Genomic DNA, 18,195 nt, shown 5'->3' with positions numbered 1-18,195 from the left:
ATTCAAAGCCAGTACACAATAATAAGAACCATTATTAATACTATGCATCAAAACAGGATGCGAGTCACTGATTTTATAAGGCAGTTTAGAAACAATTTGCTGCTTTAAAGTAGTGACTTGCATCCTATTTTGGTAGAGCAAACCTTAGCATAACAACTAGAACCATAGGAAATTGCCTTATCTTAGGTCCGTTTTCTTGTCCACATAGCCCAGTATTGGCTGTAGCTCTTCAGAGTCTCAGGGAGAGGTTTTCCCCATCACACACTAGCTGATGCTTTTTTTCAAGTAGAGATGCCTGGGATTGTGAAAAGTCAAAGTTAAAGCAGCAACAGCTTATGTAAGACAACCACAATATGAGAACATTAATTGCCTCTTTGCTGCTTGCTGGCAGACACCTTTCTAGCTCTCCTTACTCAAATTTGCAATCTCCTCCAGCATTGTTCAGATGCAGGCCTTATTCTGATGTGCCTTTCCCTATTTAAGATTGAGTTTCAGTGTGTCTTCCCACCCACATCACCCACCATAGAGTGTTTGCTAGTGCCTAGTTCAACTGGTTGAATAGGGAGAAATGGCTTCACTATCCATCTCATAACTTTGGCAGAATAAGATCTGTTGTCTATTAAGTACGCTCCTATTCAGTGTACTCTGGTATACTGGCTGCTACTGAGATCTGTATCAGCTCATGTGGTCTCCCACTGAGCTACTCGGCTTAATTATACTCTGCTTCCATAAGTTGTCCTCCATCAGCAGGGTTTTGCATAGGATCTATGGGAAAGGTGCTTTCTCTTTGGTGTTTCACAACTCACGCAAGACAGTAAATACTGGGTGCATATCACTTTCCAGAACTCAAGAATCCAAGACTGAATACGAGAAAGTGTATGGTGGTTTACAGTAAGTCAAACTAAGTGAAGATAGGAAGTTGCTCCGTCCTCCAGGCATCTTATGAAAAATATAATTACAGGCTTGAGGCTTGAACCTTCGGACACAACCAAGGCCCATTTCCCACCATAGAGTGACTTTTAGCTCAGTTATTGCAATGGAAATCCACATGGAACCTGATCTGTGAATGAGCTGGCTGCCATCATACTTGTGGCTGGAATACCTTGGGGGCAGCCTGTAGCCACCCACAGCCTTGAATCCATCTATATAAAGAGTAGGATTCTTGACACTGATCCATTAACACAAATCTTTCCCATTTGAGATGGCAGAAACAAATGGAAAAGCAAGTGTGATTTTAATACATCTAAACCGGGGGAGCGTGTCCTATTTCACCATCTGAGGGGAAACAGGATCATGCTGCCATGCTGCGGCACCATGTCACAACTCTTACCTGGGAAGCTGTAGAGGTGGTACTCTCACCAGTGCCCCCGGCAGTGGAGATGATCTCATGAGATCTTGCTGGAAAGTGGTGCTGCTGCTGGCAATGCTTCTTCACTGGTGGTGGAGGTGGTGGGGAGGGACTGATTTGCCCACAGGGGCACTGCCTCTTTCATTTCCACTGCCTGAGGCAGCTGCTTCAGTCTGCCTCATGGGTGGGCTGGCCCTGATCTTAATTATCATTTGATCTGGCCCTGAAGAGCAGATTTATTTTCCAATGGAAAGATTTTTGTGGAAATTCTTGTTGTGTCAATAAGATTTTAAAATTTCAGTGATGAAAAACAGTAATATTTCAATTATCCAGCTGCTGTATAATGGAAATCAACATTGCATTAAGCAATGTTCTTTCAGGGCAAGCATTTCAGCTTTTCTGGTGAATCGTTCTCCCCTCTGCACCCTCCCCTTATTCGCGGGGTTCTTCTGAGGCTCCCAGAGCCAACTAAAGGGGGTGAGGGGGGAGCAAGGGGGAAAGGCAGAGTATGCCCTTCATCATGGCTAGTAGCTATTGATAGACTTGTCCTCCATGAATCCTTCATAGGATCCCTCACAGATCCCATGAAAGACCCTTTGTCTGATATGAACATATTCGTTTACTCAGACATAATACTCCAATAAAAGCTGCTCAATCGCCTACAATTATTTCAAATGACTACTGCTAACAAGAGCTAATATTTGGGTTACAATTGAGCTCATTTTGCTACAGGCAGGAGAATTAACAGTGTATTTGTTTTTTTGCTTCTGAGGCAAACTTTCAAGGTGGGAAACTGTATGTTGGGCAGCATACAGGATATTTGGATGGAACAATGAACAAGTGATAAGATCGTTACAAGGTCAAGGACATCACAAGTTGTCTGTTGTCCTGTGGGTGGTGTAGGAAAAGGAAAGGCAATCTAGCCAAAGTCATTAGCCAGAGGATCAAGGATGCCTGAGGGATTGTACCCTCTACCTCTCAGGATGCAGAAGATTGACCTGACTTAACAATTGTCTAAAGGACCTTAAGCTTCTGGAAGCTTGCTCTGCCTTCCTTTCCTGAAAGAAGTCTGCTACAACAGTTGCCCTTTGGCTGCAGAGGCAAGGCTGAAGGCAATGGTTCCAGCCACTAACCAAGGGCTTTAGGCAGTTGCACTCCTTTTCTTTTAGCAGGACTTATGTTGAAGTCAGAATCACTGCCATAAAACACTACCTGTTTGGGGTGTTCACTGAAGGTTTAAGCAAATCCATTTTAGAGGGAATCTATGTGCTGTGAGAGGGGGACTGGCTATGAAGGAGGCCATGTGATGATAAAGGAGGACTGTAAGGAATAGGGGCCAAGGCTTTAGTGCTTTTAAAATGATGTTACTCAGTGGTAACACTGGATTCACAGTTGCGCCCAAAATTCATGGATGGTGAAATTTGGAGGTATGTGTGTGTATTTGTGCCAGTATGGAGAATTTCTCCAGGGGAAGGTTGAAACTCAGGAGGAGCTCAAAAAGAACATTCTCAAAACTTTACCTTACCTTACGTTGTTGTTCTTTTAAACTCAACCCTAAGAATTTCATTGTAAGAGCTCCAGAAGAGGTGTCTCAATTGGTCTGTGTACCAGGCCAGTCCAGGGCTAATGCAACTTTACAAAGCTGTGCTTCTGGGGCTCATGAGGAGGAGAAATTGGTTATCTTGCTATTCATCAGCTGCTTTATTTGCATTCTGAGTACCAGCTGCTTGTCATTATTGTATTGTGTTCTTGCAGATCCTACACTGTGTCAAACAAGGTGCTTTGTGAGGTAAAGTTTGAGAAGAGGTAGAGATTCCTTGCAAAGCAGTAGGATTCTTTTATACTCGATCAGGTATTGAAGATCTTGTTACCTTTTAACAACTTATGTTGGAAGTCTGAGCTATGCCAGTGTTTGTGTATGTGTGAAAGAGAGAGAGCACTTCTCCACATTTCTATGTGTCACTTATTTTCAGAAGCAGATGTGAAGGAGGATCAGTGTCTTGTACCTTTAAAAGCTTTATGGAAGATGGAACGTTCAGCCTCTTTGCTTTGCTCTGCTCTGCAATACAAGCTGCATGAATCAAAATTCACTCTTCTAGGCAGGGAAGATTAACAAATTAGCAAATTAAATTAAGGTGAACAAATATGATTAACAAATTAAAAATGGGTTCCATGTTTCAGGCTGTAGTTAATATTGTGTGCTCCTGAGTGTGAAAAAGCCGAAGAGCCCTGGACGAGATAATGCTAGAATATATTTGAATAACGCTCTCTCATGGAACAATTTCAGGTCATGGATGCAAACAGATTAATCTTAATTTATTTGTAAATATTGTTGTGGTGGAAATGGACATACCTGTGTGGGATCAAAGGTCTCTTCCTGGACCAGTTGCATAACTGACAGAGAGGGATATCAATATCTCTTTTGGCAGTTACTTCATACCATGTTTCATCACAACATTTCTGTCTTATAACTTCCTTTTCTTTTCAGGTATTGCCTCAGAATATCAAGAATATAGGGCGTGGAGAGTGAGGAAGCAAAATGTATAAAAAGGTGCTTTCTGAGACATGCAGTAGGCAGAGACTGAATGCTACAGAGAATCGTGCTCTTTGAATTGCAGGATTTTGACAGGTCTGTAGTTGCATGAATAACCATCTAAAATTAAAAGGAGTTCTGTGTAGGTGTTTAGGCTTTGTTATGTGGGTTGGATCTCATGCTGAATAGGTGGAAGGTACATTTATGAAAATACAAATTACTTAAAGGGTGTGAACTATTGAATGAGTATTGGCAAAACATATGGAATGATGCTGTCATATAATTTCTAAGTTTTCCATTACTGCAATACGCTACAGAACCCCCTAGACCAGAGGTGGAACATTCCATTTTTCCGCTTGAGGCAAAAGGGAAAGTGCTACCCCGCCTTGCCGCCACCGCCACCACCATACCTGCTGCTGCTGCCACTGCTGCCTCCCACTCTGTCACATTCACCACTGGCGGAAAAGCCCTGCTGCCATTGGTGCCATTTTTGGGCAAGCTGGCCCTGATTTTGCGTGAGATCTCACCCCTGAAGGCTGAAATCAGTACCTGGAGAGCTTCTTCTGCCTGAGGCAGTGGCCTCACCCTGTCTAGTGGCTGGGCTGGCTGGGCCCTAGACTCATTAGAGTTGTTTTGCTGTTACAGTCTAGAGCAGGGGTCAGCAAACTTTTTCAGCAGGGGGCCGGTCCACTGTCCCTCAGACCTTGTTGGGGGCCGGACTATATTTTGAAGGAAAAAAAGAACGAATTCCTATGCCCCACAAATAACTGAGAGATGCATTTTAAACAAAAGCACACATTTTACTCATGTAAAATCAAGCTGATTCCCGGACCATCCGCGGGCCGGATTTTGAAGGCGATTGGGCCAGATCTGGCCCCCGGGCCTTAGTTTGCCTACCCATGGTCTAGGGTTCAGCTGTTTGTCTTGGGTTGCCACCTTCCTTAGAGTTTTATACCCTGTATTCTCCTTGTTATGTTGCAATGTTTTCATTATAAGTAGCATCTTTAAATTGTTGTAAGCTTGCAACCTGTCTCTTTTTAAAGCATGTACAGTACATAATTTTCTGAAGCGCCATATAAATAACTTTTGCTGTTATGGTTGTTGTTGCTGTTTTAAAAATTGTGCTTTGCTAACGTTAACAAACTAGCCAGGCAGCAGTCCTGCTATCTTAATCAAAGCTCCAATGCAGAATGGGTAGCTGATTACTACAGGGGTCACATGTGCTCCATGGGACTATGGAAGGGCTGTAGATTAGTGGTAGAGTACATGCTTTGCATACAAAAGGTCCCAGGTTCAATCCTTGGTAGGACTAGGAAAGACTCTTGCCTGAAAGCCTGTTACCGGGAGCTAGATTGACCAATGACCTGACACAGTGTAAGGCAGATTTCTGTGTTCCTATTTACTGAAGAATTACTAAAACTTTGCTGTGTATATGGAACTACTAAAGATACTGACATTTAAAAAAACCTTTGTATTAATATATTGGCATGCTACAATCTGTTCTGGGGATTTCCCCAACCCTTCCTTGCGCTAGCAGACCTATTTAGTTGGATGCCCCCTATACCATATAGCATAACCAGCTACTTGAAGAATGGTACAGTAACTGCAGATTCAATGAGATACATTCAAATATGCTACAGCATCCATATAATAACCCTCCATGTAATTAGCTAGGGTGATTGCTCCTGGCCCAGGTGAGAGAGCTTTTTTATGTAGATGGAGAACTAGTCATATATATACTAGTCACACACACACACATACAGAGACAGACACAGCACTCAGGGGTGTGTTATTAAGCATGGGCAGATTTTGTATTAAGGCAGATCCATAAATTTTTCTGTATCTCCTTCCCTCTTCCTGCATTTTTGCCTAGGTGCAAGTGTCAGTATGGGGAAGCTACTACTGTGTGCAGGTGAGTGTTGTATTAGTATCTGTGTTTCATGATAACTAATAAATAAATAAAACAATTTCATATAAATGATGTGGGGGAAGAGCTCCTTGTTATATATAATTCCATAATTCTTTCTCCAAGGGTTTAGTTTTATCAGGCAACACCTCCCCACACTACTTTCTTCCCAAGAGAGAAAAAATACAGAGCCCTGTATCCTTTTCTCTTTGGGGGCTAAAATCAGCTGGTACTCCAGAAAATTGAATTGTACTAACACAATTCCTGTCCATGCATGTAGGCCGCTGTGTATCAATATGTGGAGGCCAGATGCATGAGGATTGGAATAAAGGGTAACTGGATCTGGTGGGCGGGCTGTATTTTGACTTCCTCTACCCGCTGTGGACTACCCACCTGTCAATCACTTGATGCCAGTGTAACACTGGATGCAAACCACATCAGCATAGACACAGGGATTTGCAGGCACTGCCAACCAGCTGATAGGCACTGTTCTGTCCCACAGGCCTGAAAGTGGGCCTGGGTGAGTGGTTTATTGCAGGGATTCCAAACAAGGATGACAAAAGCGCCAGAGACACTTACAACGCAATGCAGAGATTCTTGCTGCTCCGTCTTGGAATGGACATTGAAGTAGCAAGCATGTCGTGACTGTCCATGCCCGACCAAGCATTTATGTATTACTTCTACAGAAATTGGACTTCTGGTGCAGTAGTCCAATTAATCCCACCTGCCTGAAGGCCTGTTCCCAACTCTCATCCATCCATCCATCTGACAGGTGAAGGAATAGGTGTCAAGGGTCCAGGTTGCATGGGTAGCTCCTGACTTCCATCTCCCTAGGCCAGCAGCCAAGCACTCAGACAGCAGATAAGCATATCAAAGGAAACAGATACACATATGTGAGAGCAATTTCACAGCAGGTACCAATTAGTCCCAGGGTTATCTTGACTACCAAGATAGCATTTATACGCTTTCTGGGATGTTTGGCTTTACACAGGCATCTCATACATACCTCATGTTTGGCAGGAAGCCACAACTTTATCCGCCCCAAAGCTGATGTCACATATGGCTTCAGATGGATAACAGGTTCATGTGGTTGGGAGAAAACAGCCTAGTGAGGCCAAATAAGGATTCCTGCTGGGCCAGAGACTTCCCACCACCTGCAGCAAAGGAGGACAGCATTAAATCCCCCCAGCCTCCTGTGATCTTATTAATTATGACCTCCTCATCTGATGCAATTTGCATATAGCCCCCACCCCATTCTGGGCAAATGCCAAACCCATTTATTGCCATGTTTTGTTTGCCCCCCTCCCCAAATGCATATTTTGCCAAGCTTCATGGAAACCTGCTTGCCATCTGCCTACATTTTGAGTGGAATGGATAAGAATTACAATGCCTTCTTAACACCCACATCTAATGTTGGACATTCTTGTTTCTTTTGCTTTGCAGGTTTCATCCTTCTGCTGAATCTGCAGCTTGGTAAGGCTAACTTCCCTTCTGCTTGTTTGCTAGGGACTAGTTCTAAAAATTTGACAGATCTGCTGTGTGCATAGCATGTGTGCATTGCTCCCAGTTGAGGCAAAGCAGGAACACTTATTGTTGGGTAAGATCACAGCTCCATATAAGGGGCTCCTTATTTCAAAATGCTAAAGCCCTGCAAAGCTCCTTTATTTAGAGTACCACTATTTCATCAAGAGCCCAATCAAGTTAATGCAGGATTTTTTTTAACTGCTCAAAACAGTTTGTCTTATGCACACAGACATGTGATGAGGAAATGGCTTGATATAAGTCTGGGTAACTGAGGTTGAAACTCACCTTGATGGCTTCTCCAACAGCTGCTGCTCCTAGCCAAGTAAACTTGCATCAGCTCTTCTATTGTGTTTTCTGGGGTGGTGGAAGTTTCCACAACAATCACTTCCCACATGTCTAGACCTGGAAAGTTGCTGGCTCTATAGCTTTCGTTTTGTGTCTGTGGAGCTGGTGGTTCTGCCCTGCAAGAGGGTCAAACTCATGATGAGGATTTGAAGGAAACTGTAGAAAACAGCATGGGTTGAATTCTACAAAGTCATTGTGTGAGGGAAATGGAACTCCTATCCCTTCTGCTCCCCGTTGTGCCGCTCACACCCTCCCCAAAAATCCAAAAAATAGGGAGAACCGCTAGAGCAGACATGGGAGACTCAGAAAGGCAAGGAGGAGAGAGAGGTTTCATTTCACAAACAGGAGTCATTCTACTTGTGCGCTGACTTCACTGCGTAGGACCCTGCATTACAAACTGCATGCAGTATGATCTTTTCTAAATATAACCTTTCACCTTCTCTTTCCAGGTTCTGCCTACAAGCTTGTGTGTTATGTCACTAACTGGGAACAGTACAGGGACCCGCCAGCCAAGTTCACACCAGATAATATAGACCCACATCTGTGTACTCATGTGATTTATGCTTTTGCTGGCATGGACAACAACCGACTTACCACTATAGAATGGAATGACGTGGAACTCTACAAGAAACTTAATGCCTTAAAGCAAAGGCAAGCAGCTCTCACAATGAATGTATTCACATGATGTTTGTTTAATGGCTGCTTCTAGACACTGTCTGACAATAGCAGCAGATGTAGAAGCAAAAGAAGGAAGAGTCTCATGGGGTCCCTTCATGAATTATATGTTTAATAAATTAATTAAAGTACCGTATTTTTCGCTCTATAGGACACACTTTTTCCCCTTCAAAAATGAAGGGAAAATGTGTGTGCGTCCTATGGAGCGAAGACGCCATAGCCCCGCGACCCTCTCCCGGCTGGAGAGGTGATGCGCGGCTATGGCAGGAGCCTCTAAAGCCCCGTGTCACCTCTCCAGCTGGGAGAGCGTGCGCGGGGCTAAAGAAGCACCCCGTGACCCTCTCCTGGCTGGAGAGGTGACGCGTGGCTATAGAGGCTCCTGCCATAGCCGCGCGTCACCTCTTCAGCCGGGAGAGCGCATGTGGGGCTAAAGCAGCCCCCCGCGACCCTCTCCCGGCTGGAGAGGTGACGCACGGCTATGGCAGGAGCCTCTCCGCTGCGCCTTTCCGCTGCTCCCTGACCTGCTCTTTGGGGCTGGTGGTGGGCTTCCCCCCGCCAACCCCAAAGAGCAGGTCGAAAGGAACCTGAAGCCTGGAGAGCAAGAGGGGTCAGTGCACACCGACCCCTCTCGCTCTCCAGGCTTCCAAGGTAGCCGCCTGAATGCACCTTAAACGGCACCTTGTTTTAGAGCGGGAAAACAAGAGGGGGAAAGTTCTCCCCCTCTCTGCACAGCGCCTCCTGCCACTTCGCTGAAGGGGCACTGGGCAGAGAGGGGGAGATTTTTTTTTTCTTGTTCTCCCCCCTCTAAAACAAAGTGCGTCCTATTGTCCGGTGCGTCCTATGGTGCGAAAAATACAGTACTTTTAACCCACACCTCACCACATGATTTCAGAGCAAGGTACAATACAAGTTAAAATACAGCCAACACAATTCCAGTATATGTAGTTGAAAGAGCAGGCAAGAACACAACACATCTTAAAAATTACAGTACATAAACTCTCAAGGAAACCACCCACAGGTTCCTTCATTGCAGAAACAGTACATTAATATTGTTCTCAATATCACACAAAAGCACAGGTAAACCGGCAAGTTTTTACCTCACAGAGATAAAAGTGTCTCTGCCAATCATGCTTTCAGGGGGAGAGCATTTTTTAATTAAGGTGCCACCATAGAAAGGTCCCCATCCTATGTCACCATATAGTGTCTCCCCCTTGGAGGCGCAACAATAAGAAGAGTCTCCCTCTAAGATCCGCAGACATGGGGAAGTGTTCCTTTAGAACTAAGACTTTTAAAATATTCCTCTAAAAATATAAAGGTTGGAAGTGCCAGACAAGAGTTTGAAAGTATGTGTTTCCTAGAGATACTTGTCCAAGAGCTAGGATTGGTTATGGCTCCTATGGAGCATACACATGGTGGTAAATCTGTACTTTTTGCTATGTAATGTGAAAAAAGTAATTTGGAGATGCCTGACATTCAGGGGGATGGGGTTGGTTGGAGTGATGGCTGATGTTTCCCTGTGATAATTTTTTGCATAGTAGGATTCTGTAACTATGTTTCTGAAGACACTTGAGAGTGGAATGATAGTCATCAGGACACATATTCGTTTTGTTCTGCCCTGCCTTAATCTCTGATCAAAGAGCTTTTGCAGGTTTTTGAAGCACCAGGTTGGGAAAGACTGCCTTGCAGGAATGCAAAAGACAGTTATGAAGGGCTGCATGCTTGTTCCTTTCACTGTAATAGCATCTGCTTGGCCAGCCTTCTGTGTCCTTGCTTGGCACTGCCAGTAATCTCAAGAACAACAGCAAGCTTTTAAGTTCTGTCTCACTTTGGGCTCTGTCCCTGGGAGTTGCTTTAATTTCCCCAATGGCCCTGACAGAATAACTTTTGGAATTCTGCCCACACCCCTGAAAATGAGCTAGAGGAGCTCTCAAAACCTGTTTGGTTCTGAAATTCTGCAATTATAAGGAGCAACTGGTGATGGAAGTCTTGGATATTTTGAGGTGGGGAGGGTAAAATTCCTTTTTAATTGTCACAAAATATTTGTGAAATGTTAATTCCACTATATCTTTTTCTTGCTTTCTAGGAATAATAAGCTGCTCACATTGCTAGCTGTTGGAGGGGGAAGCTTTGACAACCAGAAGTAAGACCCTTCTCCTTCTTATACTCATAGAAAGAGCAGAGGGTGTTCATGAGATATAGCTTCCTAAGAAATCTGTGATTTGGGACACCCGACTTAAGGCATTTTGGAGAGCTTGAGTCTGACATGGAGAGCATTTCCTCTTTTGAGAAATGATTGTCCTTCAAAGATCAAGGAACATTTTCTGTCTTTTGTTTCTGTGTACACGATTATTCAGTGCGAGCCTCCTTCCCAGAGATGCAGTAATGGCAGGTAATGATTTTAATAAGAGGGTCTTTTTAATATTAAAAAAGGGATTAAAGAAGAGGGGGAAAAGGAAGAACCCACCCCACCAACAAATGCAAGCTCTTTCTCCTCGTTGAATCAGTTCACTCCCCTCATTTCATTTCATTTCATTTCATTTCATTTCATTTCATTGGGGAGGTGTGGTTGAAAAGTCCCCCTAAATTTGGCCAAACCCCCAAAGAGAGCAAAAGGGGACTAATCCTAATTAGTAGAAAGGGTGGGAGGGCACTGTGGTGTAAACTGGCCTCACTTCACTGATGGTGGGGGAGTAATTTGATTCAGTTTATATTTAAAGATGAACTTACCAGCCGAATGGCCTGGTAGACGGTCTTTTATCCTTGTCCTGGGGGTGGGGCCAAGTGCCACCAATGACCAGTTGATCCCACACTCAGAAGAACACCCAAAAGCCCCTGCCGCCAGTGGCCAATTTGGTGGCAGGCAGATGATCCGGCCTGCCATTCGCCGGTTCACGGGAGCGGGCCTGGGGCCCCGCCCACAAAGCCGTAAGGGGCAAACGGACTAACCAAATTCATACTTTTTGGAAAATTATATAAACTGAAACCTTCAGAATTCATACTTCTTCAAATTTTCCAGTGCGATTCCCCAGGTTATGTGTCCAACAATGCACATAGTAGCCTAAAATGTGCATAAAAATGCCTTATATTGGTGAAAATTACATCCAAAACTGCATTAGGTTAGGGAAAATTTCTTGCAAAAATGTGTATAAAACTGCATATAAAATATGTTTATTATGAGAAATTCACACTAAAATATTGAAGAATCTTCATGAGGAGTTTCAATTTATTTATTCATTTTTGTGGATTGTTGCAGAAATAGAAGCGAATTTAAGATTTTAAAAATGAGAAACTTGGAGAACCAGTATCGACAAATTGGTCCATCCTTAGTCCCTACTGATATCAGAGCTCTTCCATTTTATAGCAGCTGTTCATGATGCCCAGCAAAAAAATAAGAGTGAAATATAGGGTGATGCAAGTTGTAAAAGGCAGCTGTCAAAAAATAACACATTTCTTTCAGGTTCACTTCCATGATATCCTCTCCAGCAAATCGGCAGACATTTGCCACCACATCAATCGATTTTCTCCGCAAACATGGGTTTGATGGTATGGACCTTGATTGGGAATATCCAGGTTCCAAAGGCAGCCCTGCAGAGGATAAGCATCGCTTCACCATCTTGACTCAGGTATGAAAATAAAATAATATAGATGTTCATCCCAGCTTCAGCAAAGGGTACTGGAAGCCCCTAGGGAGATAGCATGGATCATACTTACTTTGACAAAAAATGGTCAAAACCTTTCTTAAAAACAACAGTGAATGATTGTAACAGGGTTACTTTATTTTAAAATGGTATTTAAAATTAATTTCCTGGAATGTATACTGTAGTGATAAAACATATGAGTACCTCTGAGCATGTATAGAGTGCTTTTGTAATCACAACCAGCCTCCATATATTTATTCTTCTGCATCAAGAACAATGGTCGGTTTGAGTCCCAGTGACAAATTGTGTAATGCTATGCGTATCTACTCAGAAGCAAGTTCCATTAAATTCAATGGGGCCTAAGTGACCATACCTGAGAGAAACACTATTAAACTTAATGGAATTTTCTTCTCAGTACACTTGTATAGGATAGCACTGTGAATTACTAAATATGACAAAGAAGACTCAACCATCAAGAAGAAGAATTGCTCAGATTCAATCAAATAAATAAAAATAAATAGGCATGCCCAACTTGTGTGTGGATATTTATCTTTATTTATTGATTAAGTTTATATACCATCCTTCATCTGAAGATATTTCTCATCATGATCTGTATGGGTGGAATTTTCCAGCCTGCAAAAGGCCAGCTGTTCCTTGAAATGTGTTCTGTTCAGTTGCACATGAGCAACACCCAACTGCTCCTGCTGTTTCTCTCTGAAGGAACTGATAGCTGCTTTTGAGGAAGAGGGCAAAAGAACAGGACGCCCACGGCTGTTGCTTTCTGCTGCGGTATCTGCTAGCAAAAACACCATGGATGCTGGATATGAAGTTGCTGCCCTGGGGAAGTGAGTCAGATGGTTTCTGCTAAGCGACATACCCTGCGTCAGAATCTCTGTTAACACCAGCTCTGAATGCTCCAAATTCTAGGTCTAGGACAAATTGCTAAAGAACTCAGGAGAAAGCCGTTCAAATGAAAAGCCTCTGTTTTTCCTCCCTTCTCTTTCTGCTTTATTACTATTATTATTACTTATTAAATTTGTGCTGCTGCTGAACCTGTACACAGTACACTACACTGGCTCTCCCAAAGACCCAGCCCACTTCAATAATTTTGAACCTCCTCTGGGGTTGGATGTCCTGGTTTTATAGGCTCTCATAAAGAGTGTTTTGTAGGGTGGTATTTATTAACCATTGTGTCTATGCAGCCACACTGTGCTGTAGGCTTTATATAAATAAATCTGGGCCTCATTCTACAGTGCCTCTGGAAATATTTCTGAGGGCTCCTTGATCCTTGCCCATCCTGGCTTATAAAAGCTAGCCGGGAAGGGCTGGGCGATGGGCTTCGTGGGGTGGTGAATGCTTCCCTCCGTGAGGGAGCCTTCCCAGACCCGCTGAAAGAGGCAGTTATTAAACCGCTTCTTAAAAAACCATCTTTAGATGCGGCCACGATGGCCAACTATCGCCCAGTCTCAAATCTTCCATTCTTGGGCAAGGTGATTGAGCGAGTGGTTGCTGAACAACTCCAGGCACGCCTGGAAGAAGCGGACCATTTGGATCCCTTCCAATCGGGATTCAGGCCTCATCACGGGACTGAAACTGCCTTGGTCGCACTGGTTGATGATCTCCGGCGGGCTAGGGACAAAGGTGAGAGCTGTTTCCTAGTTCTGCTGGATCTCTCAGCGGCGTTTGATACCATCGACCATAACATCCTTCTGGACCGTCTTGAGGGGCTGGGAGCTGGGGGCACTGTCATACAGTGGTTCCGCTCCTTCCTCCTGGGCCGTGTTCAGAAAGTGGTGGCGGGGGATGAGTGTTCAGACCCCTGGGCTCTCACTTGTGGGGTGCCTCAGGGTTCTGTCCTCTCCCCCATGCTTTTCAACATCTACATGCAGCCGCTGGGAGAGATCATCAGGGGGTTTGGGCTGGGTGTTCATCAGTATGCGGATGATACCCAACTCTACCTCTCTTTCAAATCAGAACCAGTGAAGGCGGTGACGGTCCTGTGTGAGTGTCTGGAGGCGGTTGGAGGATGGATGGCGGCAAACAGATTGAGATTGAATCCTGACAAGACAGAAGTACTGTTTCTGGGGGACAGGAGGCGGGCAGGTGTGGGGGATTCCCTGGTCCTGAATGGGGTAACCGTGCCCCTGAAGGACCAGGTGCGCAGCCTGGGAGTCATTTTGGACTCACAGCTGTCCATGGAGGCACAGGTTAAATCCGTGTCCAGGGCAGCTGTGTACCAGCTCCATCTGGTACGTAGGCTGAGACCCTATCTGCCCGCGGACTGCCTTGCCAGAGTGGTGCATGCTCTGGTTATCTCCCGCTTGGACTACTGCAATGCGCTCTACGTGGGGCTACCTTTGAAGGTGACCCGGAAACTACAACTAATCCAGAATGCAGCAGCCAGACTGGTGACTGGGAACGGCCGCCGAGACCATATAACACCGGTCTTGAAAGACCTACATTGGCTCCCAGTACGTTTCCGAGCACAATTCAAAGTGTTGGTGCTGACCTTTAAAGCCCTAAACGGCCTCGGTCCAGTATACCTGAAGGAGCGTCTCCACCTCCATCGTTCTACCCGGACACTGAGGTCCAGCACCGAGGGCCTTCTGGCAGTTCCCTCACTACGAGAAGCCAAGTTACAGGGAACCAGGCAGAGGGCCTTCTCGGTAGTGGCGCCCTCCCTGTGGAACGCCCTCCCACCAGATGTCAAAGAGAACAACAACTACCAGACTTTTAGAAGACATCTGAAGGCAGCCCTGTTTAGGGAAGCTTTTAATGTTTGATGTACCATTGTATTTTAATATTCTTTTGGAAGCTGCCCAGAGTGGCTGGGGAAACCCAGCCAGATGGGCGGGGTATAAATAATTAAAAAAAAAAAAAAAAAGGAGCTACTACATCATGCTTATGTAATCACAGGTTGTTGTTTTTTAAATTATTTGTCTGTGAATCAAAATAACTGTCTTATTATTATCACTAACAGTGTGGCTGTTAGATCATAGATTATTTAATGTTTGAAGAAATTGTTCCTTCATCTTGCCATTCCTTTCTGTGTGCATCCAGAAGTCTTGATTTAATCAACGTGATGACCTATGATTTCCATGGAAGTTGGGCACCTCAAACAGGACACAACAGCCCCCTGCACAGAGGTGCACCTTCCTATGACTCAACGCCCTTCTTCAACAGTGTAAGAACAAACAACACATAGCCCAATCTTAAACTCATAGCTAAATTCCAGTGACAATTTCCCCCACTCAATGCAGTAAAAACTGAATCAAGCCTAAGCATTAGGGTGGCCACTTGTACACCACCAGAAAGGAGGAGATGCATCATGAAAAAGACCTGAACAGATTTTCATGTCCTAATTTATATGTCTAGATGCAAATTTAGAACCAATGCCTATAAATTCAAATAGAAATAGAAAACAATTTACCATAGTGGGGAAGATGGTACCAAGTGACCTGTGTGCTAGCTCAGTCTGCTGTCTAGGAGCTGTTACTGGGTGACTTCAAGGCCCCTGCTCTCCCTTTGCATGATTCCTTATCTTTAAACCGGGCCTGGACTGGACAACTCTTTAAAAAGAGGACTTCCTCAAAGAGTGGACTGTTCTCTGTTCAGTGGGACACATGGCCAACCTAGCAAACATGGGTGGGTGAGTGATTGATGATGAGGCTCAAAATACATGTTTTGTGTAGTTGCATGAAGAATTCCTCTTTTAAAAAAAGAAAATTCAAAGGCAGACTATATCTGAGTGATTTTCAGCTCAAAAATCACCTTCCCCAAGCTTCTTTTTCATTTACAAATATTTTTGAAGACACGGAGACCCTGACTTCCCACAGATGACAAAGCAGCTTGAGGAGGTTGATCCAAAGCGGGAAAGGGTTAAGCAGCCCCTCTCTGCCTGCCCTTTCTCTCAGCTCCTCCCAAATACTTTTGTCTTTTTAAAAAGTAAACTCACTGAGGAAAGAATGACAGAAGTCTGCATAATTTGTCTGTGCTTCAGGAATATGCCATGAAATACTGGAAGGACAATGGAGCACCAGCTGAGAAACTCATGATGGGCTTTCCAACATATGGACAGTCTTTCAAACTTGCTAGTTCACAAACCGACGTTGGTGCTCCAGCCAGTGGTGGAGGTTCTCCTGGACAGTACACCAAAACTTCTGGGATCTTGGCATATTACGAGGTAAATGGGTCTTTGGCATTTTATTACAGAACATTGACGATTGAGAGCTACTATAATGTAGCTGATCATGTTGGGGAGGCAGAGTCAAATTCCCACAGCTGTAAAGCTCAAAGGGTGGGCTTGGGCAAAGCATTTTCTCTTAACACATCTTATTTTGACAGGGTTTTTGTGAGGATAAAGTGGGATGATTCTGTGGAAGGTGCCTAACCAAAGTCTTACGCAGCAATCCCATGAATATTTATTTGGGAGCCATGCCATGGGTACAGCCCTGTTCAGGCCTTCGCCTGAATAAATGTGGACTAAAACCAGGGAAGGGACAGAAGTGTCCATGTATGTTTTTCTGTTTCAGACCTTCCTGAACTGAGAGGGAAGATCTGAAAGCTGACTCTTAAGTGCCTTCAGCAGAATGTGTTTGGCATCTTCACTGTGCTTGGGCTCCTTGCCTTATCAGGGTTCCTGGTGGGGAGGAGTCTAAGCACCTGTGGGAACATTTGGGATGGCCCTTGGGTATGCATTTCTGCTCTCTGCTTTCCATTTTCAGTCCACAAGCACTTAGAGGAATGCCTGAATGGGGGCTTCAGTGTTCCGTCAATAATGCATAGGACCAGCTTGTAGAGCTGCAATCCATTGCTAGGGAGCACCTGTTATTCAATGCAGTGGGATGTACTTCTGAGTTGACAAGTGTAGGCTCACACTTTTAATGAAAACCAGAACAATTTGGTTACCATATACTGGAGTGGGGAGTCTTGTCCAGCCCAAGGGCCACAGGCAAATATTGGTAGAGTGATGGATGTGACTTAACTTAGTAAAGTAGTTTACCTTCCGGCCACACAAAATCCATAGGTTTCTATGCCTCCATCCAGATAAGCGTAAGGTGTGATCACATGCCAAGAGCACATTCTAGCCAAGCAAAGGCACTCATGGAGAGTGTGGTGCAGGGCCATTGAGGCGTGTGCCCTGGGGAGAGTCCTGAAGGTCAGAGGGAGAGGCTGTGGGAGGTCTCATTTGGCTGCTGTATACAGTAAATTAAAGCTGCAGACCACCAAACACTGTACTCTTCTAGCTATAAAATAACCAATGATTCTGATGGGGGAAACTTGGAATGATTAACTTTTAGGAATATAGACTTTGTTTTTATTTTTGTCCATACCCCCTTGAGTTTCTGCTCTTTATCTAAACAGGGATTCTATCATTTTGACAGGTGTGCCCATTTTTAAAGGGAGCTACCAAGGGATGGATCGAAGAACAGAAGGTTCCTTACGCTTTCAAAGCTGGAAACTGGGTTGGATATGACGACGAGAAGAGTTTTCAGTTTAAAGTGTGTCACTGCCTTGTGATAATTGCTACATCCTATGAGAATGAAAATCCTTTAGGCCCTCTAGCTGCTATCCAAATTTACAGTCACATTCTCACAGAGTCATGGGCTGTATCCTATGCCATTTTCCCACTAGCGCAGCAGACTCATGCAATGGAACTTCCCCTCTTTTCCTATCCTTTGCGGCCCCTGACATGAAAAGTTTACAGCATCCCCTGGAGCAGATTTTGAGGGCACACAGGGAGAGGAGAGGAAGTGGAACTGGAAGTCCAGTTGCATGGGTGGACCTCTACGTACACATGTTCTTTAAGGCTCCATGTTATTTAAAATCTTCTTTTCCCATGCTACACCGTGCTGTTCCTCAACTCCATTCTTCCCTCTCTAACAGACAATTAGAATTCTGGGGCCTCTGAACATTTTTATTTTTATTTTTTAGGGTTCAACTCAAATATTTTTTTTGTATTCTGCAAACCCTGGGATCCCCCACAACATGCTGATACCCACTTTTATTTATAAGTAGCATTGGTTGAGTACCATCCTGTTGGCTGGCACACAACATTTTGGAAGCAGAAGGAGTGTACAATATTAAGAATTGTCTGCCTCATTCTTATTTCACCCTGGGAGTAAGCAGAAATAAAATTCTGCTTCTTCCCCTATGCAAAATCAATGTTAGCAGCTCCAAGTGCTCTTTAGCCACCCTCTGTGGTTACCTCACAGAAAGAAGGAGC

The 18,195-nt window shown here is 44.3% G+C and overlaps 1 protein-coding gene across 1 annotated transcript in view; it reads left to right on the top strand.

The window, feature by feature from the left end:
- Positions 1–3,156: 3,156 nt before the first annotated feature.
- Positions 3,157–18,195, top strand: part of LOC308479530 (acidic mammalian chitinase-like) — a gene marked incomplete at its 3' end in the record, with an annotated part of 31,176 nt that continues 16,137 nt past the window's right edge. Inside the window, exons 1-11 of the mRNA XM_081010237.1 lie at positions 3,157–3,200; positions 3,837–3,977; positions 5,755–5,793; positions 7,231–7,260; positions 8,106–8,307; positions 10,415–10,471; positions 11,789–11,954; positions 12,690–12,814; positions 15,030–15,153; positions 15,970–16,152; positions 17,354–17,470. Of these exons, the coding sequence (XP_080866363.1) occupies positions 5,769–5,793; positions 7,231–7,260; positions 8,106–8,307; positions 10,415–10,471; positions 11,789–11,954; positions 12,690–12,814; positions 15,030–15,153; positions 15,970–16,152; positions 17,354–17,470 (1,029 nt within the window). The 5' untranslated portion in view covers positions 3,157–3,200; positions 3,837–3,977; positions 5,755–5,768. The remainder of the gene's footprint in view (positions 3,201–3,836; positions 3,978–5,754; positions 5,794–7,230; positions 7,261–8,105; positions 8,308–10,414; positions 10,472–11,788; positions 11,955–12,689; positions 12,815–15,029; positions 15,154–15,969; positions 16,153–17,353; positions 17,471–18,195) is intronic.

This window comes from Podarcis pityusensis, assembly GCF_964106645.2.
Source record: "Podarcis pityusensis genome assembly, chromosome: 6".
Lineage (NCBI taxonomy): Eukaryota > Metazoa > Chordata > Lepidosauria > Squamata > Lacertidae > Podarcis > Podarcis pityusensis.
This window is presented reverse-complemented; position numbering and strand designations above follow the sequence as displayed.